This window comes from Aethalodelphis obliquidens, unplaced genomic scaffold (genome assembly GCF_003676395.1).
Source record: "Aethalodelphis obliquidens isolate GAN/ISIS:26980383/991018 unplaced genomic scaffold, ASM367639v1 scaffold57, whole genome shotgun sequence".
NCBI classification, from domain to species: Eukaryota; Metazoa; Chordata; class Mammalia; order Artiodactyla; family Delphinidae; genus Aethalodelphis; species Aethalodelphis obliquidens.
Window position 1 is genome coordinate 4,854,290 of NW_020838001.1, and position 23,618 is coordinate 4,877,907.

The window sequence follows — 23,618 nt, forward strand, 5'->3', positions numbered from 1 at the left end:
GCCACCCTCGCCCAGCTCCCCGGGAGCTCACAGGTGGACAGTCACCCAGAAGGCAGCTCGTCCCCAGGGACTGTGCCACCAGGGGGCTGAGCTGGGATTTGAACACGTGCCATCTCGTTCCTGGGCTGGTTGCCCAGTGCACGCTGGCGGCTTCTGGGGAGCGGTCCCTTTCCTGGGAATGCAGACTTCCCTCCCGCTGGAATTTCAGAGAAAGAAAAATAAAGAAAAGGAAAGAAAAGAAAACAGACGTGTTCTCTCTGCAAGCCCTCCCCTCCCCTCCCTCCCTTTTCCCTCCTCTGCTTCTCCATTTCTCTCTCTCCTCCTGTTCTTTGTACATCTCCCTACCCCCCGCCCCCCTCCCCGCTGCATCTCTTATCTGCTTCTGTCTCTTGCTCTCTCCCTCCCCCTGTCTCTTTTAGTCTCTGTCTCTTTGTCTCTCTCTCCCCCTCTCCTCCCCAGCCCCCCACCCTGAGGCAGGCGCTGGACCTGTGGGCTCTGCTGGGCTCTGTGCCCACTGTGGGGACTTGACCTCGTCTGTATTAAGGGGAAGGGCCAGGATTAGCTCCTGTAATCCCCGGCCCGCTGTTGGCCATAGATGCTGACAGGGTCCAGGCTGAAACTGCAAGACCTGTTTAACGGGCCAGGTATGCAGGACCTGGCTGGGCTTGGCCTGGGGTTGAGGGGGGCTCTGAAAGGCCATTCTGGGGGGCACAGGCCTTTCCTGGGCTCCTTCCTAGGTGTCAGCAAGCCCACAGAGGGGAGGTGGGCACCAGCAGCTTCTCCAAGGGCTTAATAACAGACCAACGCATTCGGATTCTTGCTGAAAAGCATTAGAGGAGTGCTTGCCCTCCGCAATTCCACGTCTGTTTTCCTGACTCTAAGCCTGAGAACAGTTTGCTCTGGGTGGGTAACGTTCCAGTCCTCCGTTTCCTTTCCCATGTCTTAGTGTCCACAAGAGCAGCTTTGGACCCTCTGCTCCCTGTGCTGGGTGGGACTGAAGTTAGAAATTGCAGGTCTTCCCCTCTTGGTCTCCAGAGGGGACCCTGAGCCAGGATTAGGCAGTTCTGTTTGCACAAGAAAGAAGTTGTAATAAGCAACTGTGATCCACCTCCTGTGCGTTGATTTTCTCAAATGGCACCTGAACCCCACATCCCGGGATATGGAGGGCTGGAGCCACAAACTCGCCCGTCTGGAGGTTTGCCACCTGAAGCCAAGCTCTGAGCCAGTGTTTCAAAGGTTTGGCAGGAAATTAAATGTATCCAATGGAATTTTGCATTTATTATTTACTTTTAAACTTTTTAATACTGAAGTCTAGCATAATACAGGAACACGCACACATCATAAACGTTCAGCTGGGTGCGTTTTCACCGATGGAACATGCCTGTGTCACCAGCATCCAGACTGAGACCTAGAATGCGACCTCCCCACTCCGTCCCTGCCCCCAAAAGATCCCACCATCCTGACTTCTCTCAGCATCCATCCGGTTTGTCTGTCTTTGCACTTTTTGTAAATGGAATCATACAGCATGTTCTCTTTTGTGTCTGGCCTCTTTGGCCCAGCATCCTGCGGGTTTATTTTTATCTCTGACCCCAGCAGAACAGTCTTCCTGAGGCCGGGAAAGATTCCGCTAATCAGGTCCGTGGGTAGTGATGGCTGACAGAGGTAATGACCAGATGGCCACCATGGATGGTTGAGATCTGACGTGGCAAACTGACAGCTCAAGGATGGATCGTACTTGACTTGCCCTCTGCAGCGGGTAATATATGTTTCCATGTATATGTCAGATGTAGAAAGCACATATAAAAGAATAATTTCATGCACATTACCCAGAATCGACAACTTAATAAACTTCCGGTCATTTAAAAAAATTGAGCTGAAATTCACATTGCACAAAAAGCACCATCTACAGTGTATAGTTCATTGCTGTTTTGTATATTCATAATGTCGTGCAACCATCACCTCTATCTGGTTCCAAAACGTCTTCATTGCCCCAAAAGGAAACCCCGTGCCCGTTAGCAGGCAGTCCCCAGACCCCCTTCCTTCAGCCCCCAGTAGCCACAAATCTTCTGTGTCTATGGAGTTGCCTGATCTGGGCATTTCAGAAAAATGGGACCATACAATAGGTGACCTTCTGCGTCTGGCTTCTTTCAGTCAGCATCACGTTTCTGAAGTTCTTCCATGTTGTAACGTGTCTCAGTACTTCCTTCCTTTTTATGTCATTTTTTTCTTTAAAGCAGAGGAAGCAGCTTTTATTGATGAGTTATCTCCAGAAAACAAGAAGACTGTGTGCCCATTTTCAGTTACCCACTATCCCTCCAGGATCTCACAGCTCCTCTTGGGGAGAGGATACAAATTGCCTTTTGGTTTTCCAAAGCCCCAGTCCTCTGATGAGGTTTCCTCTCTTTGTACATAAACGAAGAAAATGAAGCCATCACAGCTTTTCCGTCAACATCTGATTTAAGGATGGGCCCCTATCCTGAGATGACGTCTTCTCTTTCTCAGTGTTAAATTGTTCTTTTATGAGATAATTGTGATACTAAATGGTGTAGTCCGGGGTAGGCAAACCTTTTCTGTAAAAGGATGGATAGCAAATATTTCAGCTTTGTAGGACATACAGTCTCCGTGGCAATGACTCCGCTCTGCCGTGTGGAAAGCCGTTTTATCAATGTGCAAACGAATGAGGGAGCTGTGTGCCAATAAAACTTTATTAATAAAAGAGGTGGCAGGCCAGATTTGGGCACCCCTCATTTAATAGATAGTGGCACTGTTTATACATATTTTAAATGTTCTTGACTTGTAAAAATAAAAACTTCGCAGGGGTAGAGGTGCTATAGTCCCTGCAGTAGACATGATTAACGGTAATGAAGACTCCTTGCCCCTTGAAACTCAGCACGATTGGGTGACTTGCTTTGGGCAATGAGATGTGAAAAGAAGACATGTGTTCCCCCCCCCCCCCCCCCCCCCCCAGGATGAAGCATTTCCAGGCCAGTGTGCATGGACCACAATAACATTTGTCATGGACCACGCTGTCTACCTTCACTGTCACTGCCACAAAAGGCGAACATCATGGTGTTCCAGGCCTGTTCTTTTACAGAGATGCTGGTGGTGGCGGAGGTGAAGTAGAGAGTTACACTGACCCGTATGCTGAAGGATTGTTGGGTTGGGGGCGGCAGGGAATACCCTGGTCACTGAGTCTCATGGGAACACTGGGGCGGGGTGGAGGTTTATTGAGGGGGGGCGGGGAGGCGACAGCTGGAATCAAGAATTTAATTTCTGAATGTCAAGTTAGATGCCTTTTAGACATCCAAATGGAGATGTCAGAAAAGCAGTTGGAAGTAGGAGTTAATTTTAGAAATTGTAAACTGCTGGCATATTTGGTTTAACTTGCCTAGTATTCAACAGTGATTTAAACATTAGAAAAATCAAAAAAAAATTTTAAGTGTAAAAATTTGGGAAACTTTACATTATAAAATTCGGATTGTTCAGACTCCTTTGACTGATTAGAAGGTCTGGCTTTCCTGGCCCCGAGCTCCCCAGGGCGAGGCTCCGCCTGTGCAGAGGGGCAACAGCTCCTTACACAGGACCTGGGCTCTGCCGCTTGTGGCCCCTCCTCAGAGGGGCCTTGATCCTTAGGCCAGTTGCTAGTCATCATTTTTCTCAGAATGCTGTGTTCTGTGCAGTGAAGAGGAACTTTAACTGTGTCTCTACACCCATGTCTCTGTTGAAACTGGGAAAACAAAGGATAGCGCAAGAGAGTCGATTTTCAAAGAAATTACGATGGTTTATGCTTTTTCTTACACTTGGTGCCTTTCCTTGTGTGTTGGAGGGTAACCCTTGCCACATCAGCCAGCAGGTGAACTTGAGCTGTCCTGTGGAGGTACAGCCTGCACCCCTGAGATCAGGATGGGCCCCGGCACCATATTGGTAGCTCCCTTGGCTTTCTTTGGTGCAAGTGTTTGAATGTGGTCCTATATTTCAGTATAATTGTTTTATAAAAATGAGTGGGGAAACAGGAACTTGCTGAAACCAAGGATGAGAAGTCAAGGTCTCCCACATGAATGCCATTGCAACCAAGATGGGTATTGTATTAGTTAGCTGTGTTTCCAGAGAAACAGAACTAATAGAAGATCTATCTATCTATCAGCTATCGATTTATCATGAAGAGTTGGCTCACACAATTATGGGGGCTGAGAAGTCCTGTATCTGCCATCTGCAAGCTGAAGACCCAGGAAAGCTGGTGATGAAGCTCCAGTTTGAGTTTAGCAGATGGTGTAAATCCCAGTCCAAGGGCAGGAGACCGTGAGGCAAGACGCCCCAGGTTAAGCAGCAAGGCTGGAAGGAAAAGGTGCAAATTCCTCATTCCTCCTCCTTTTGTTCTATTCAGGCCCTCGGATGGGTTGGAGGATGCCCACCCACATTGGGGAGGGCGAGCTGCTTTACCAAGTCCACCGATACAAATGCTCATCTCATCCTGAAACACCCGCACAGACACACTCAGAAATCATGTTTAATCTGGGCACCTCTATGGCTCAGTCAAGTTAACATGCAAAATTAACCATCACAGGTGTCTCAGACACCGTGGCACGTCCCTGGCCCAAGTGCGGGCTCACGTCACAGGAGGCAAATCTGAAGCCTTTCTGTTTAGTCTTGAACAAAACAAAACAAAAGAGCTGGTGTCGAATTTGAAATATGGCACTAAAAGCACCTCTAAAAGACAAAGGGTAATTAGGCATTTTGTAAAAATGTTTTCACTCTCTAACAAGGAGAACTTTCCTAATGGCGTGCAAAGCGACTGCTAGGAGTTTCAACATCTAACTTTCACACATGTTTTTCGGAAATCTTTATATTTGGACCTTTGAGGTGCCTGTAATTTGATTAGAGTTTTCTCCTGTGAAGATCATATTCAGCTGTGAACGTTTCAAGGGCTGAGCAGCTATGACTCCGCCTCAAGCAGCGTCTTTCTTCTTTCAGCAAGTATGCAGCACCTATTACGCACTGTGTATTGTTCTAGATACTGTGTGTGTAACGGTGAGGAAAGCTGGACGTGATTCCTGGCCTGCCAGGAATGTCAGGCTCTTAGAGGAGTAAAATATTAGTAAAAATATTACACACATAAAGGCGGACTTGCCGGGTGATGAGCTGTCGCGAGCGGTGTGTGTTGCCCTGATAGCGTGGAGGATGCGATGGGGCAGAGAAGGTCGCTCTTAGGCTGGGCTGCTGGCAGAAAGTGGAAGGTGAGTTGGAGTTGCATAGTGAAAAGCGTGCCCAGGTACGGGCAGAGGGAGAGAGGGAGGGGTAAGGCTTCAAAGGTGTCAGCAGTCAGACATCGAAAAGTGGGGTCCACTGGCGCTTAGTAGAGATCCAATAAATGCAATAAAGGTAAGCCCTTATTTTATCCACTCTCCCCACCCCAGTGGCTGTCCAGCCTCTCTTTTCCTATAAGGGGCACTAGCCTGGCTCAGCCCTGGCCACGCACCCCTTCTGCAGCGTCTGGCTCCAGGGCTGGTTCAATCCACACCTCTGTGCCCGCCGTGCAGCCTGTGTTGAGCCCAGATCAACATTCTACGTGTATCCCCGTGGGAATGTTACAGTCAGACATCGAGAAGCAAGATTTATTTCCTAATTAAAAGAGAGCTTCCTGTACAGCAAATCAATCAATCACAACCACACACACACACAGACAACAGTTGCTTACTTACACTCGTGCCTGATTCTTCTGGGGAACAAGCAAGCCGCTCTCTTCTGATGCCTGGGGTTCCAAAAGCTGTGGCTTCGCCAGAAGGCATGGTCTGGATTTCCTCTAATCAGAGTCATGCCCCAGAGTAGGCAGAGCACAGCCTATTAACCCCACGATTGTGTCCTGAAACGAAACCCCAGTCGGGGAGCCTGCGAGTACTGCAATTACGTGCAACGAGCGTAAAATCCACAGTTCTTCTGGGCTCCATGTTTAAAGTTTGAACGAATGGCTCCAGAAAGATATTAAAGATTTTTTCCCCCCATGGGGGGATGGGGGAGAGTTTAATTGATTTTTGGGTTTTGAAGGAGCGCCCAGCTTTCTCTAGAGCCCTGGCAACGGCGGCTCTGAAACGCGGTAGGTGCTGAGTAAATGCCATACATTTAATTGAAAAGCTTGAGGACGGTCTCACTTTATGGAAGTAGAATTGTTTTCATTACCAACCACAGCCATAAAAGTAGCAGCAAGCTCCCTTGGCCGAGTCCCTTGGCCAGGCCAGACGTCTTAAATACTTTATCTTCACCCTGTTTCTGAAACATCTATACTTTTGCCGCCAGGGCTGGAACAAACGTTTTCCTCCTCTCTCTCCTCTGCCAACCCCTTTCCGCCCTAATCCCCGTTAATCCTTACTCACCGCCTCCCCCACCACCGCCACCGTGAGACTGAATCTGTGCCCTCAGCTCGCAGCTGAGGGGGCAGGGGTCTGAGTGGTCCACCCACCTGCCCAAGGTCACAGGGTCTGAAAGGGGAGTGGCCGGCTTGGAGTGCAGGTCAGCCTGACTCCTGAGCCAGGCTCCTCAGCCAGCCCCCTGATGCAAGGGCAGCTCTACCTGGCGCTTGGTGGACCCGTGAGGACTGTTTTTACATCGTCGTTGGAGCTAGAGGGATTGTGAATTGTTTTTCTGGCTTTGCCCCCCAAACTTAAAACGACAAGCGTCACCTGGAATGTTGATCCAGCTTCTGCGATTTTAAGGAAGAGCTTCCGGAAGGATAGTTCACGGTATTTCCTTGCAAAAGGGCTCTGCTCCTTACGGCACACTGGTGATGTCAGTGAGCCTAGAGGGAATGGCCCCGAGTCCCGGCACTCTGCGGAGCCTCTGGGAAATCCTCTAGGCTCTCCTGAAAATGGGGTGGTCGGGTGGGTTTGCTATTTATCTGCTATTATAGCCTGTATTTGTTATCTGCTTCTGCATAACAAATTAACCCCAAACTTAGTGGCTTAAAACAGCACTTGTGATCTCCCAGCTTCTGTGGGTCAGGAGCCCAGGTGCAGCCTAGCTGGGGCTTCTGGGTCAGGGTCTCTCCCAGGCTGGGACCATCGCAAGGCTCTGCTGGGAAGGACCGGCTTCCGGGCTTGTTCACATGACCACCAGCAGGAGTCAGTTCCTTGTGTGCTGTTGGATTTAGGCCTCCTGAGCTGTTGGACAGGGGGTTCCCTCAGTCCAGGGTGGGTACCTGGGTGGGTACCTGGGTGGGTACCTGGGTGTGTTTGAACATGTAAGAGCAAGAGTTGTGTTCTCCGCTAGTTTTATTGCATTCAGTCGTGTCATTTGCTTGAAATTCAAGCACCGGACTTTCTACTTTGCCTTAGACTGAGCTGTGCTCCGGACGTGCAGGCTCAGCGGCCATGGCTCACGGGCCCAGCCGCTCCGCGGCATGTGGGATCTTCCCGGACCGGGGCACGAACCTGTGTCCCCTGCATCGGCAGGTGGACTCTCAACCACTGTGCCACCAGGGAAGCCCCGGATTACGTTTTGCTTCATTTCCGAGGTCACTCATTTAGACCGAGGCCCGTTTGGACGTTCATTGCTGTGATGTATTTCAGCATCGTGAACCCAGGTTCACCAGCCTCGTCTCGACCTTGGAAATGTTGTGGCATTTTACAGTGTATGGTGACATTTATGAGCCCATTTGGACACCCACAAAGAGGTTGATTTCCATAGATTAAATGTCAAGTTTGAGACGGTCCAGGGTGATGGAATCCTCCAGTGCTGTCCACTCCCATTCTCAGCGGTGACCTTTGACTGGACATTTGTGCTCTATTATGAGCCCACAAGTGCAGCCCAAATTACTTAGGTCATCTGAGTCCAGGGGGATTGGTGTGATGGGGAGGCTCCTGGCAGTGTAATTGGAGACCTGCAGAAATGTTGTCTCATTTTAATTTTTTTAAATAAAACACATACATGGTTAGTGAATAAATTATTGGAGGCAGAAAAAAATCCCACCAACTGAGGTTTCTGAGATGCTGGTTAGTTTATAAAACCATCTGTGTGTTGACCAGAGCAAAAGGGTAAAAAAGAATCTATGCTTCAATGTTTTAAGTAGAAGTAGTTTTATGGGGCATTAAACACATGAACATAAACTTGGAGTAAGTGTCATCTAAATTAGGGGGTGGCAAAAAGCATTAGATAGTTTCCTAGAAGTTTAACTGTATTTGTGTTCTCACTGTCTAAAGGATTTGTGTGTCTTCAGATTTTGATCTGACTCCCTCTCTCTCTCTTTTTAAAGAAATCTCAGACTTTATAGTCACCATGCTGTACATTACATCCCCAGAATTCATTTATCTTATCACTGGAAGTTTGTACCTTTTGAATCCCTTCACCCATTTTCCCCACCCACACCTCTGACAACCATCGATTTGTTCTGTTTCTATGAGATTTTTTTTTTTAGATTCCACATATAAGTGAAATCATAGTATTTGTCTTTCTCTGACTCATTTCACTTAGCATCACGTCCTCACTCTCTATCCGTGTCATTGCGCCGGCAGGACTTCCTTCCTTTTTATGGCTGAATGATATTTAACTGTATGCAAATATACCACATTTTCTTTATCCACTCATCCATCAATGGGCACTTAGGTTGTTTCCATCTCTTGGATACTGTATGAAATGCTACAATGAACATGGGGGTGCAGATATCTCTTCGAGACAGAGATTTCATTTCCTTCAGATAAATACCCAGACGTGGAACTGTTGGATCCTACGATAGTTCTATTTCAAACTTTTGGAGGAACCTCCATTACTGTTTTCTATACAGGCTGCATCAACTTACATTCCCACCAACAGTGCACAGGGTTGATCTGGGTCTCTTGAATTTGCATTCTCCCAAGGACCTGAAGTGAATTAGATCTAAGTACGGATGCACCCATTTCCTCCACTGGTCTACGGTGGGTACCAGGGCCGGGACAGCCCTGAAAACCTTTACAACCCGAACTTCTAGCCTTTCTGAAGTTTCAGCTGTTGGTACTGCAGTGTGGCCTGCTCTGCTGCTCTGGGTCATTTCCCGTGACAGCACTGACCTACATCCAGGCTGCCGATCAACACAGACCAGCCAGTTAAAATCAGAATTAAAGTCAACCCACCAGCAAGTTTCAGGAGAGTCAAACTGGGCATGCTGAATTCCTGTCCAGGCTTGGGGTCCAGACCGTCAAGGGAACCCATCTTTCTTGCTAGACTTTTTTGTTGCCACGCTGTTGTGGAAGATGATTCACAGATTCATTTTATGATCAGAATTAGAACAAAATCAGCACCTGACGTTGGAATTGTGTCCCAGGCCAAGGTGTATGCTGCCTCATGCCTAGCAGACAGAAATTCACCCCTGGCGGGGTCGAGGCAAAGCTTGAAGACAGAAGATTCTGGCTGCTCTGCTCCACCACAGGGGCGGCATCTGATCCCAACAAGGGACGTGGGTTTCTTCAAGGGTAGATGCCTCGCCTGCAGCGATGACCGAGATGCCAGAACATTAGGATTTAAGCGGGACGAGTCTGGCCAGCATCCTGTTGTTTAGTCTATATCAGGCTAAACATCTGGGCGATTGGAAACATCTTTGGAGTTGAAGGAACCACGTGAGCTTGTCTCATGCAGGCACAGCCTGAGTCAAGACCAATGAAGGACACGTGCTCAGAGGAGGGTATTTTCTGAGCGGGGGGAGAGGGAGGCAGCAGAATGTATTCAATCCTCTGCGCTTCTCCTGCGGCGCCATAACCGAGGACCACGGACTGGGCAGCTTAAGTAACAGAAGCTGGTTCTCTCACAGTTCTGGGGGCTGGCAGTCTGAGATCGAGGTGTCGGCAGGGCCGTGCTCCCTCTGCAACCTGTAGGGTAGAATCCTTCCTTGTCTCTTCCTGGCTCCTGGTGGTTTTCCGGCAGTTCTTGGCATCCCTTGGCTTGTAGATACATCACTCCAATTTCTGCCTCTGTGGTCACGTGGCTTCTCCCCTGTGTCTTCACGTGGCCGTCTCCTCCCCGTGTCTCTCCTCTTCTTGCAAGGACACCAGTCACATTGGATTAACCCCACACCCCCACTCCAGTATGAGCTCATCTTAACTCATTCCCTCTGCAATCACCCTATTTGTAAATCAGACCACATTCACAGGTGCTGGACGTTAGGACTTTGACAGATCTTTTTAGGGGGGGGACACAGTTTAGCCCATGATACCTTTGTCCTATTTTTTCTCAGGACCTAAAGAGCTACGACATTTCTCCTTTAAATGTGTGGTCTGTGGGTGGCAGGTGGGGTGTGAGCATGATGACCGTGGGATTTCCTGGTGGCCGTGGCCCACGTGACCCACGTGGCAGGCGATGCGTGTGGGCACCGCACTCAGAGGGAATGACGAGGCTTCTTGAAGGGCTGTTTCTCTCATGTTCTTGCTCTTCCAGGCTGGGCGCCCGTGAGAACCTGAGTTTCCAGCTCTGGGCTGGAGGAGGGCCGTGTGGGGCAGAGAACCAACGAGGTATCTGGGAGGAGGCTTTGCCCTGTGGCTGTGTACTCAGCGCCCGACTGGCTCGCTCTGGAGCTGTCGGCAGTCAGCAGCCCCCCCCCCCCTCCCCCCCCCGCCCCCGTGAGAAGCCCAGTCACTCAAAGCACAGCCTGCAGGCTTTGTAGAGAACCACATCCCTGAACAAGAGGAGCTCTTCAGCCAGGGGCCTCTGGCATTTGGACACTGAGCCCAGAGCTTGCAGGGGATGGCCGAGACTCAGTAGGAATTCTGTCCCCCAGCATTTGGTGCCCCCAAAGTCATGGAGCCCCTGTAGAAGTGTGCTAGAGGAGGCCAGCGTCCAGGGTCGGGGCAAGGGTCTAGATGAGGGATTCCTGCATTGGTAGACACTCCCACCCACACCTGGACAGGAAGGTGAGCAGGAAAGGTGTGGATGGCTTGTAGGTGGATTCCATGAGATACAAGCGCCTCCAGCCCCCTCACTCAAGCAAACCCAGGGAGGAGCCCATCCCGTGAACAGTGACACTGGCCCAACCAGAGGGAGGAAGGAACGTGACTCCGTGGACGGCAGGTGACTGACATGGCTGCCCCCCACCTCTGCCCACCCCAGGTGTGAAGGAAGCACCACCCTCTGCTGCTCAGAAACGAAACACCGACCCCGCCTTCACAGACCATCTACAAACTCTCTGCTTGCCTACTCCCTGGGGTCCGGTGGGCGGGGCCTCAGGACCTGCTGGCTCCTCCTTGCTGCCCTCTTTCACCAACTGGACAGCGCACTCTCCACCCCCAGCCCCATCTGTAGGAGGTGAAGCAAAGCCTCAGGGACAGGCAGGGACCGGAAATCAAATGTTGACCAAGGGGTTAATGTCAAACGTCCCCGGGGGAACGGACGATGGCCTCGTTGCCCAGCTCGGCTGCTGTCTGCGTGGTGATGGGGGTCGGGGGGTGGGGTGGGTGGACCAGGTAATCGGAGAAGGTTTTCTACGGAGCGCTTGGGAAACCCGTCCTCTCCAGGAAATCCGCACTCAGTGGCGCATCTTGTGCCCGTCTTTGCTTTAAAGCCGTTGACGTATTGCAGATGTCCTGGGGAAGGAGTGTCGAGGGACGCTCAAAGCGCTTTATTCCTCCTGAAAAGCAGGCCCAGGGGGATTTGGGCACAGAAACACCTGGCCAACAACCTCATTACAACAAGGATGCTGAGAAGGGGGATTGAAGGTGACATTAAAGGGTTTAGACAAATATTTAAAAATGGAATCACATCGTGTTTTTAAAAGCTATACCTAGAAATTACCATGGTATTAAAAAAAATCAGAGGGTCTAGTTTGCTTTATTCATTGCATTAGCCAAGAATGAATATGTTACAAGAATGTTCCGGAAGGGAGGCATTGATGAATTGAAAACATCTAAGGGCTGTTTTGTGTTCTTTGCAACAATATCCCATGAGCAGATGTGGAGGGGAACCCTGTCCTTGGTGGGGAGGCGGGGGAGCTCTTCCTTTCCTGGGCATGGGCACCGGCATCTGGCGGTCCACCCTTCCTTGCCCCAGGGGCCGGGGTCTCTGTCTGGACTCAGTGGACACCTTGCTTCGGCCAGTTTAGCTCCTTGGCATACGCCCCTTTGCAGCTTCTGATCTCATGATCGTACTCCAGACACTTGTTCAGGCCTGGCACCCCGGATCTCCAGCCGATGAAGCCCTGGGTCGTCTTTGGGACTGGGGGGGATGGGAGCACCTGGAATAGAAAGGCAGGGGGTTGAGTCGCCTTGGGCCACAGCAACACGAGGCGTGTCCACGGAGGCATCAGGATCGGTACGCCTGGTGTGGAAAAGACAGAAAGAACCATGGTACTGGCCCCCAAATAAACACATGGGTCAATGGAACAGAACGGAGAGCCCAGAAATGGACCCGCACTTCTATGGGTACTTAATCCATGACAAAGGAGGCAGAATATACAGTGGGGAAAAGGCAGCCTCCTTGATAAATGGTGCTGGGAAAACGGGACAGCAACGTGCAAAAGAAGCGAACTGGTCTACTTCTCACACCATGCACAAAACTAAACTCAAATGGATTAAAGACTTAAAGGTAAGACCTGAAACCATAAAACTTCTAGAAGAAAACATAGGCAGCACACTCTTTGACATTGGTCTTAGCAATATTTGTTTGGATATGTCTCCTCAGGCAAGGGAAAAATAAACAAACGGGACTACATCAAACTCAAAGGCACCTTCTACACAGAGAAGGAAACTGTCAACAGAACAAAAAGGCCACCTACCGAATGGGGGAAGATATTTGCAAACGTATGTGATAAAGGGTTAATATCCAAGATATGCAAAGAACTCATACAACCCGGCATCAAAAAAACAAACAACCTGATTAAAAAATGGGCAGAGGACCTGAATAGACATTTTTCCAAAGAAGATATACAGGTAGTTAACAGTCACATTAAAAGATGCTCACTGCCACTAATCATCACACCTGTCAGAGTCACCATCATCAAAAAGACAACAAATGACAAGTGCTGGCAAGGATGTGGAGACAAGGGAACCCTCCTGCGCTGTTGGTGGGAATGGAAATTGGTGCAGCCACTGTGGAGAACAGTATGGAGGTTTGTCAAAAAATTAAAAATAGAACTATCATACTATCCAGCAATTCCACCCCTGGGTACTTACCTAAAGTAAATGAAAACACTAATTTGAAAAGATACATGCAGCTCTACGTTCATTGAACCAGTATTTACAATAGCCAAGATAAGGAAGCAACCGAAGTGCCCATCAACAGATGACTGGATAAAGATGTGGTCTATATACACAATGGAATATTATTCAGTCATAAAAATTAATGAAATCTTCCCATTTGTGACAACATAGATGGGCACTTAAAAGTGAAATAAGTCAGACAGAGAAAGACAAATACTGCATGATTTTACTTACATGTGGAGTCTATAAAAACAAAACAAATGGACAAAAATAAACAGAAACAGAGTCATAGAAACAGAGAACAAACAGATGGTTGCCAAAGGGGTGGTGGAGGAGGAGAGGAATGGGTGAGGGAGAGTAAAAGGGACAAACTTGCAGATGCAAAATAAATGAGTCACAGGGATGAAATGTACAGTGTGGGGAACATAGTCAGTAATTATGCAATATCTTTGTATGGTGACAGATCGTAACGAGACTTACGGTGATCATTTTGAAATGTTTAGAAATATTGAATCACTGTGTTCTATAATAAGGACGAACATAGTGTTGTGGGTCAATTGGACTTCAAAAACAAAGAAACTCGTAGAAAAAGAGGTCAGATTTGCGGTTACCAGAGGTGGGGGTGGGGGAGGGGGAATTGGATGAAGGTGGTCAAAAGGTACAGACTTCCAGTTATAAGACAAACAAGTGCCAGGGATGTAACGTACAAGAGGATAAATATTAGGAGCACTGCTCTACGCTATATATGGAAGCTGTTAAGAGAGTGAATGCTAAGAATTCTCATCACAAGGAGAAAATAATTTTGTTTCTATTTCTTAAATTTGGTATCTATATGAGAAGATGGACGTTCGCTAAACTTATTGCGATAATCGTCTCATGGTGTACGTAAGTCAACTCATGATGCTGCACAACTTATACTTACTTAGTACTGTATGTCAATTATAGCTTAATAAAACTGGAAGAAAAAATTAGAAAGAAAAGACAGAAAGAAGAGCCAGGGTCCCTAAGTAAGGTGCGCTGAACGTAAGCGCGCTCCGATCAGCTGGCCTCGGAGATCACATTTTCCCTGAAAGTAACGATCACCAAACATGTCTCTTTATCTCGTAATGCTTAACACATTTAATTCACGACCCAATGAAATAATTTTTATTTGGTAGAAGAGCGAAAAAGAGAAAAAAGTAAGGTGCAGAAATATCAAATACTACAGTTCACAGCGCCCTTTATAAAATATGTGGCAACATTGTCAGATGGTATCCTGGCGGTTATAGGTTTGATTAGAAGGTTTTACGATACGTGTGTGTACACGCACACACACACCCAAACCATAGATGCCACAGGAATGAAAAACAATTGAATTTAATTAAAAACCAGAAGGGAAATGGGATTCTATCTGAAATGAAAAAAACCCCACAATTTTGTTTGTCAATTCCTTCAAATTTGGAAAATTTTTGGAAAATGAGGCTAAATGTTTATGCAGGTTTCTCCCTTCCATTTGGAATAATCTTCTGTTCTGCTCTTATGGGGGGATTTGAACCAAGCCAGCAGTGAGGAATATTTGTTCCAGCAGAAGAACCGAGAGGAAGAGGTTTAGTATGCTTGGGGCTACGAGTTCACGCTTGGCTCAAAGGATCTTTGAGTGAGGCGGTGGCCGGAGGGGACGGTCCTGGTGGATGAAGCCCCTTAACATATATTCTTGCTGAGGTATTAAAATGAATCTCTTGAGAGCCCCCATGCAGGGAGGGCCATGAACATACGCCAACGAGGCCAGAATTTCCTCCAGCGAGCCAGTTCTCCACGATGCTGGGACCTCGGGAACACACGGGACCAGCCTTCAAGTCCATCTCCAACTGGTAAGAGAAATGCAGTCAGAACCCACCCTGGGATGCCACACTTCACCCACCAGATGAAGAGATGAAAACACCACCGTGAACGAGCTTATGGGAGAATCTGTTGTTAATTCTCTGTGAAGGGCAATCTTACCATCATCTACGAAAAATGAAAATGCAAACGCTCTTTGACCTGACAGTCCATCCCTAGGCATTTATCCTAAGGCATCCTAATACCTGCACACGCACATACCAAGGCCCTGTTTGTCATAGCCAATGCCTGGACACAGCCTACGTGTCCATCCACGGGGACCCGTTCAGCCACAGCCCCTCCGCACCGCAGAAAACTACGCAGCAGTTTAAAAGAAGGAGGTCGCTCTCTATATTCTCAGATGAAACGACTCTGAAGACAAACTGCTAAGAGAAAAAAAGATGCATAAAAGATGTAAAATATGGTATAATTTGTGTACGAAGGAAAAAGGGCTAGAACCCTCCGCATCCACTTGGATAGACATATTGCATCAGGGGAAGGGTGCAGAGACGGGGGGCAACAGCTCTCAGGACTCAGGGGATGGAAGGAGGCTTTTCACGGCATTGCCCTTTGGGGTGTAGGATGCCTGTTAAACCATAAATGTATTTTTTTTTTTTTTTTGCGGTACGCGGGCCTCTCACTGCTGTGGCCTCTCCCGCTGCGGAGCACAGGCTCCGGACGCGCAGGCTCAGCGGCCATGGCTCACGGGCCCAGCCGCTCCGCGGCACGTGGGATCTTCCCGGACCAGGGCACGAACCCGCGTCCCCTGCATCGGCAGGCGGACCCCCAACCACCGCGCCACCAGGGAAGCCCCATAAATGTATTTTTAAGGGGTCTATCCACCTGAAGAGGGGATGGGAAGGAGGAAGACGGGAACCATTTCTTCGGCAAGGAAGGAAGCTCAGAGGGAAACAAGCAAAGTGCCTTTCTCTGCTGGATCGTGAGACTGACCCTCCACTCCTTCCCCCGTCCACCCCCCAGGCTCTGACAGGGGTGTGGCTTCCACACCTGGCCTTCTCCTAAGCAGAGGCTCACACAGGGAGAAATCATGTTCCGTTTTGTTCTGGTCCCAGGACAGTTCCTCTCTTCTCCCCCGCAGAAGGGGATGCTGTTCTGATCTCTAGGTGGGAGCACCTCCTTTGAAAAGATGATGATTCTGGTGACAGCCGCCACCCAGCCTGAACAGGCACAGGGGCCATTTGTCAGGATGGCGGAAGGAGGGGCCCAGCTTCCCCAGGAGAAAGGTACTTACGGGGACCGCTCGTGGCCAGGAGAGACAGCAGGGTCCCTCGGGGACCTCGGGGTGGAGGCGGGGGTAGGGAGGTGGCAGAATTAAAACCCAGCAGTGGAGAAATAGCAGAGCCTCTACCTGCCCCGCTTGTCCTGTCGCTGGCCAGCCCGAGGGTTCCAGTCGGAGTTGGTGCGGGCAGAGCGGGTTCCCCACGTGTGTGGTTCATTTGAAGAACCACTGCATTTCTGGGCACGTCTCCCAATAAACTTACGGACCGGGAGCAAAACACTGTGTCTACAAGGCTGCTCCTTGCAAACTGGGTACAACCTAGACGTCCAGAGATTGGGGAAGGGTATACAAATCATGGTCGACCCGTACAATGGAGAAAAATGCAGTCAGTAAAGTAATAATGATTTGGAGTGCTGTAATTGACTGCATGGAAAGATATATAGGGCATATTGTTAAGTGAAAAAAGATTACAAAGCAGCCTGTGGAGTTTGATTTTTAAATATATATATATATATATATATGCATGTGTGTGTATGTGTGTGTGTTTATTGAAGGAGCAGTCAAAAAATAACATTTAAGAGTATGGCTCTGGAATCAGACCCACTTGACCTTGGGAAAGTTATTCAGCCTTTGTCAGCTTCAGTTTCCTCATCTACCAAATGGGTTTGATGGCCATTATAGCCACTTTCCAGGGATGTTGTGGACATAACCATGTAAAGCACTCAGTATGGGGAGCTACTAAAGGACAGTAATAAAATAAAAGCTAGGGCTTCCCTGGTGGCGCAGTGGTTGAGAGTCCGCCTGCCGATGCAGGGGACGCGGGTTCGTGCCCTGGTCCGGGAAGATCCCACGTGCCGCGGAGCGGCTGGGCCCGTGAGCCATGGCCGCTGAGCCTGCGCGTCTGGAGCCTGTGCTCCGCCACGGGAGAGGCCACGGCAGTGAGAGGCCCACGTACCGCAAAAAAAAAAAAAAAGAGCTAGCATTTATTGGTGGTATATGGAGGCATAGAAAACATCTGGAAGGAACTCCCCAAAATGTTAACCATGGGTCAGGGTACATACAGATGTTTTAATGTATGATTTATATTTTGCTGTATTTCTAGAAAAATCACTGAGCCTCTATTGTTGTATAATCGGGGGGAACGCTCTCAACATCTCAGTGGAATGCATTCATTCATTCATTCATTCATTCATTCGGCTAACAGATCGTACCCACTGAGCACCCACTACGAACGAGCTGGCCACCCCATCAGACCCTGAGGGCGTCAGGAAAAGAAAATGCAGAGCCTAACACCCCCACCCCTGGCCGCCTTCGTCCTGAGTTTTCATCCGCTCTCCCCATCAGGACACAGAAATGCCTTCTCCGTAGCTGGGCAGAGAGCAGAACCCAGGATTAAAGTGACAGATGCATGAGAGGAAACCCAGGGACATACAGAGCTCAGCAACTTCTAGAGACATCTACCCTACATCCACAGCTGATGGGTCTCAGGTGGGAACACCATCTAAGTCTTCACCCCTCTGGACAGTCTGGTCCCTCACTCAGCAACAAGAGCGATCTCTTAAAAAGGCAATTCTCAACACGCCGTGGCCCTGCTTCCCACTGCAAATCGGGCTCAAATCCCAACTCCTTCCTCTGGCCTCTGAGGTCCTGCCCGTGTAGGGACCAGTAACCCGCTGTGTCTTGCATGTGTGCGCTTGGAAAGGGCTGGAAACCCGCCTCCCCGCAGGCGGGGCGCCGCTGTGTTCTTACCTGTGCAGGTGGCTGGGCCCACCAGGAGCAACACAGGAGAAACACCGTCTCCGGTGGGGTTGATTTCTTACTTAGGAAAGCAAGTACTTAAAAGGACTTTGCGAACCTTGATGTATTTCTCCACTGGGGTCACTGGCCGGATGCGGAAGCGCTCGGGAAGCTCGATTTTGGGCTTTGGGGTGGCGGGCTCTTCTTCACGCTCGATCAGCTGAAACACAATCCCCAGGGATGGGGCCCCGCAGGCTGAGACCTTGGAAGCTTCCCCTCACTGCCCCCCCAGGACAAGGCACTTTACAGGTTAGGTGGTGCTCAGATCACAGTTAGAAAGAGGTGGCGTGGGGACTGGCCAACAGGCCAGCTCAGCCCCAGGCCCTTGCAGACTGCCTGTTTACAGCCCTGCTGAGTGATTTGAGAACACGTCACAGGTTATGGACTTAGACTAAAACATGGCAGCAAGGTTCAGGACCAACCTGTAAACTGTGAGGAGAGCTTCCATCCCCCCTTTTAATTTTTAAAGCAACTTTGAACCCTTCAAAAACCCAATTTAATTACACATAAGGAATATTAATATAGACTCTTTTATGCATATTATATTAATAACGACTCATTTTAGGCATAAAATTTCAAATTGTGTAACTCTCTAAGTATTAAAAAAACTCATTAAGAATGGCATAATTTCAGCGCTAGTGGGACGGGGTGAATTACAAAGGGGCTTTACGCTGCCTAGAATCATGGACATTTTGAATTATGCGGCCTTTGTGCGATTCTGCCTCCCCAGAGAAATGTGGTTTCCTCATGTTGTGTCCTGGAGATCACGTGGAAGGTTGCAAACCACTGGCTGCCATCCCAGTGAAGCTCACACAAGCATTCTGCGAGCCTGTTGGCGTCTTATAAATCCAAGCCACTATTCTAGACTCAGAGATTTCATTAAAGCGTCTGGATTTCTGGACTCTTATTTTTTTTTTTTTTTTTTTGCGGTACGCGGGCCTCTCACTGCTGTGGCCTCTCCCGTTGCGGAGCACAGGCTCCGGACGCGCAGGCTCAGTGGCCATGGCTCACGGGCTCAGCCACTCCGCGGCATGTGGGATCCTCCCGGACAGGGGCACGAACCCGTGTCCCCTGCATCGGCAGGCGGACTCTCAACCACTGCGCCACCGGGGAAGCCCTGGACTCTCTCGAACAGTCAGAAAATACAGCCAGTCTGCTTGCCTGGTAGTCCTCAGCTGGGCTGATGGTGGCTGCCTCTGGATGGGGTCAGTGGTCTCTTTGCTGGTGTCCCCATCACTCCCTATTAATTACGCCTGGTCCTTTTCCTTGTTTCTGTTTCCTATCTGGTGTAGGAAATACCAAGAGTATTTTCCTAATAATCGTGCCGATATTCACTTGGCCTCTCCTCTCTTTCCATCTGAACGTCACAGTCACTCAGTGAGGCAGTGAGGACTGTCACCCCATTTTACAGATGGGAATTCCAAGGCCGAGTGGCCCTGGAATCAGCCAGACCAGCATCTCCCCTTGGTGCCTCTCTTTCTGAGCTGTGTGACTTTGCACTTCTTTGAGCTCAAATTCCTCATTTGGAAAATGGACATCAAAGAGCACGCCCCTCCGCACAGGGGTTGTCGTGTGGGTTCAATGAGCTGGTTCGGATGAAGCACGTAGAACGTGCCTGGCACATAGTAAGTACTCAATAAATTTGTGAATGGGAGGAAACTTCAGGTGTCAGCCGTCTTCGCCTACAACATGCTCTTTAATTTATTCTTGCAAATTATACACTTCATAACCATTTATTCTTGGAAATGATTGATTCTATAACCTCCGAGCTCATCAAATTTACATTTACCTCCTCGAGGGGGGTCGTTAAAAATCCCCAGTTCGTTGCCCAGTTTTGCCGTGCCTCGTTTTCAGCCTTCAGGCGGTACGTCCTGAAAAAGAAAGCTCTTAAATGCCAGACATTTGAAAAGGGTTAAAGTAGCAAACCCTAAGGTGCAATGGGGAGAATTTTACATTCTTCAATGCATCTGGACTGAAGGATGATTCCGTGTCAGGGAGGAAGCAGGAGTCCCTGTCGCTGGGGACTTCCCACTAATGTAAGGAAGACACATGTCTAAGAACCAGAGATGCTGGTTGGGTGGTACATTGGGGAGCAGACAGAACTGGGGCTGACTCTGCCCGAGGGGTCATCTAGGAATGGAATCCTTGTTTTGGTGGCCCCTGGACCTATAGTAATGGGGGAGTCTTAAATCATTATGGAGGTACATATAAGGTTCCTTTGTTTTCAGAGCAAGGACCAGGCCAGAGTGAGTGAGTCCCTGGGATGCAAAATTTAAGGAGGTGCCCACTCTCAGGTTCCTGCAAGCACAGAGCCAGCACCTGCATGATCTTGAGATGGAGTCCCCCCCTTAACTATTGCACTCCAGATGCCTCACTCATCCCACCCTAATCCTGGCCCTGCTTTTGCTCCACATTGAATATAATTTATACATAACTACCTAGGAGCTGAACTGAATTGCAATTGAAGAGCGGGTGTGTTGCATTTTGCAAAAATCTGATTAAACATTTATTCATTTTGATTTTCAAGTTTCTTTTCCTATTTTGGAATCAATATCTGCACCCCAAGCCCCCTCTGATGTCTCAACAGTTTCAGAGGCCCTGGCCAAACTCTTTCCCTGGACACTGAGCATCTAAAGCAGAGTCTATTTCCAAGGGAGCTGTAACATGAGACAAAAATATGAGCCATATATGTAATTTAAAATTTTCTAGAGCCACATTTTAAAAAAAGTAAAAATAAACAGGTAAACTTAATTTTGGTATCACTTTTTAGGGGCATGAAGTTTTCGAAATCTAGTATTTTACATTTACAGCTCATCCCAATTTGGAATAACCACGTTTCAAGTGTTCAAGTTTGGACATGGGACAGAACAGTCTAAGGGCTTAATTGGCTCTGTTCACACAGGAGGGGCCATCTGATTTGGGTCTTGAAGGATGAGTAGGAGTTTGTTTGGTGGGGGAAGAGAGAAAAGGGCATTCTAGGCAGAGCAAACAGACCCTGCTAATACCCTGCTAGGTAGTATTTCCTATAGTGGGTACTTGGATAAAAATAAAGATTTAAAAAATAATAATAGCATGTATTTATTGCAAATAATACTGGCTTTCCATTTTCAAGAGTGATATAAAGTTTCCTATAAAAATAAGTTCACTAAGTGAAACAAAGCTAATTTAAAGAAAAATATGAAGTGACTATTACAGGGTTTTCAAGGAAATGGTAAAAGTCATAGAGATGACAATAGGATAACTGAAGTTTAAGAGGTGAGCCATGATGGTTTGTTGTTGCTAATATTTACTTACTTGCATCTAAATTAGTAACTTCCCATACCCGTTAAAACTTCAAAGAGATGGGATACTATTTAGCAATGGGATAGAATGCCAAATAAAAACATCCATTACAGATGTCTGCTGAACATAAATCTTTGAGAAAACGGATCTATTCTTTAAATTAAAGCTTCTTGTTCAAAAACCAGGACAAGCAAGCGAGAATGTGACGTGCTCTCATTCGAACTGAACGAACATTAAGATGTTTTAAGCATTTGGTAAATATTAAAAATAAGCACACATCAGTCGTATCTCAACAAGCAAAGCTTTGCAGCGGGTTGTAAAGGCAGATGCAAACTCTTTCACGCCTTTGTGGTGTGCCTAAGAAAAGAAAAAGAAAGGCTCTTTCGTCCCTAACACTGCCCCCTTTCCGCAAGGCCCCCCGACCCCCTCCAGGGCACGCTCTTCGCGCCCAGAGGTCGATCACCTCCAGGACTTGGTGGGGAAACTGAGGCGGCCAGGTTGAACACTTCAGGTGGGAACGGCCCAGCCCACTGGGTTCCCGGTTCCCGGGCGTTACCAGATCTCGTCCTGGGCCACGAGGTTCATGCGCTCGGCCTCGGCCCTGCTCATGGGCTTCTGCGCCATGGGGCCTGGGGTCTTGGAGCGCCCGGCACCCTCGGCCATTGGATTCAGCGTCTCACGTCGCCTAGGAGCCGGGTTGCCAAGCAACGCAGGACGCGCAGGCGGAGGCGGCGCAGCACCTGGCGAGGTTGTGGCCGCCTGGCTCCGCGGCTTCCGTGCGCCCACTGCCAATCTCAGTCCGCAGCTGCGCTCTTCGCCCGCCTCCCTGCCCACCTGCCGGCTCGCGGGCGCAGCAGCCCTTCTCTGCGGAAAACCTTGGGGAAACCTCAAGACCTTACATTCCCTCCTCCCTTTAAAATTGAGACCTGCAAGTATACAGGCCAAGTGGACCAACCCTAAGCGTACCGAGCTTAATGGATTCCGTCATAGAGACCCCTGTAGCCACCGCCTGGGTTACGAAATAGGTCACTCGACGCCCCGCCCCCCAGCGCCCGTCGACTTTTCTCAGCAGAGATTTGTTTCATCACAATTTGAACTTTGTGTAAGCGGAATCATCCTGGTGTCGTTTTTGCCTGGCTTCCTTGGTCCAGTGTTACGTTTGAGTGGTTCATCCATGTCGCTGCGAGTAGCCGGGGTGTGTTCACTTCGATGTGGGCGTCACTGGGGCTGAGTTTTGGGGCCTCCATGAAAGTGCTGCTGTGAGTTTCAGCGCACATGGCTTTTGGAGAACATATGCATGCATTTCTTTGGCATGCACTCTTTATAACCATCTCCAAATGCAATTCAAAGATAATATTGCCTCCAGACCCTACACCCCACACTCTGTCTTTCACGCCCATCAACACCAATCCCCCATCATTGGGATGCTCAATGGGTATTTGTTGACTGACTCAGCGACGACCCCCCGCCCCCGACTTCCATCACACCACATTGTCATAGGCCGGGGCTGGAAAATGTGTCTAAAAAACAGAATGTGCATCCTCTGCGTAGGGCAGGGGAATGTTCCTCTGCCTGAGAGCCACGAGATGCACAGGCGTCCAGAACCTCATGGCACCGAGAGAAGGAGGCAGCAAGCTTCCGCTGACCTACAGGTCATCTCTGGACGATTAGCAAGACCCTCGGAGAGGACGTGGGTGCTTTCACCTCCTCACTGGGTATCGGCTATCCTCCCTGGCGGGCCTCCCTGACTCTCTATTCCTGACCTCCTCCTTATCCACAGATCTGTGCTTTTATGGGGATGTTTTGAAGATGTGTTTTCCCCTCTTGATGACGTTCCCCACACCCTAGGTGTGTGATGCTCTTCTTGGCTGCTGGAAATGCTGGGTGGAGGCCCAGGATTGGGGTGGTCCCTACTGCTGCCGCAGCTGAAATAGTGAGGGGGCAGGCAGGGGCTGGAATCAGAGCTGCAGGGGTTCATCAGGGTGATGTGTAGCACGCTGTGGCCATGGCTGAGCAAGCCAGCCCACCAGGCTGGGTCTCCAGCTGGGCCCAGGATTTTCTTCCTGGCCCTTTCTCTGAGGTTGCCATTCATACAACGGGAGGGAAGGTATCCTGGGAAGAATTGTGAACAGTAGATGGCTAGGAAGAGAAGAGGACCCATCATGTAGCGGGGCAAAGTCTGCTTCTCTCTTGGGAAGCTTCTAAGATGATTCTGTTAAAATGATTAACTAAGAATAAATTCGTTTACTGGAAGTCTGTGTGCCAGACACCAAGAGTTCATTCATTCTACAAATGTT

The 23,618-nt window shown here is 49.0% G+C and overlaps 1 protein-coding gene across 1 annotated transcript; it reads right to left on the reverse strand.

Annotated features, from left to right (window-relative positions):
- Positions 1-11,772: 11,772 nt before the first annotated feature.
- On the reverse strand, positions 11,773-21,993 carry CIMIP1 (ciliary microtubule inner protein 1). Its single transcript, XM_027087006.1, has 4 exons — positions 21,878-21,993; positions 19,829-19,910; positions 18,098-18,199; positions 11,773-12,181 (listed from the first exon to the last, which is right to left on the reverse strand). Exons 1-4 carry the CDS (start codon positions 21,982-21,984, stop codon positions 12,020-12,022), a joined length of 453 nt encoding a protein of 150 aa, XP_026942807.1. The 5' UTR covers positions 21,985-21,993; the 3' UTR covers positions 11,773-12,019.
- Between the last annotated feature and the right edge of the window lie 1,625 nt (positions 21,994-23,618).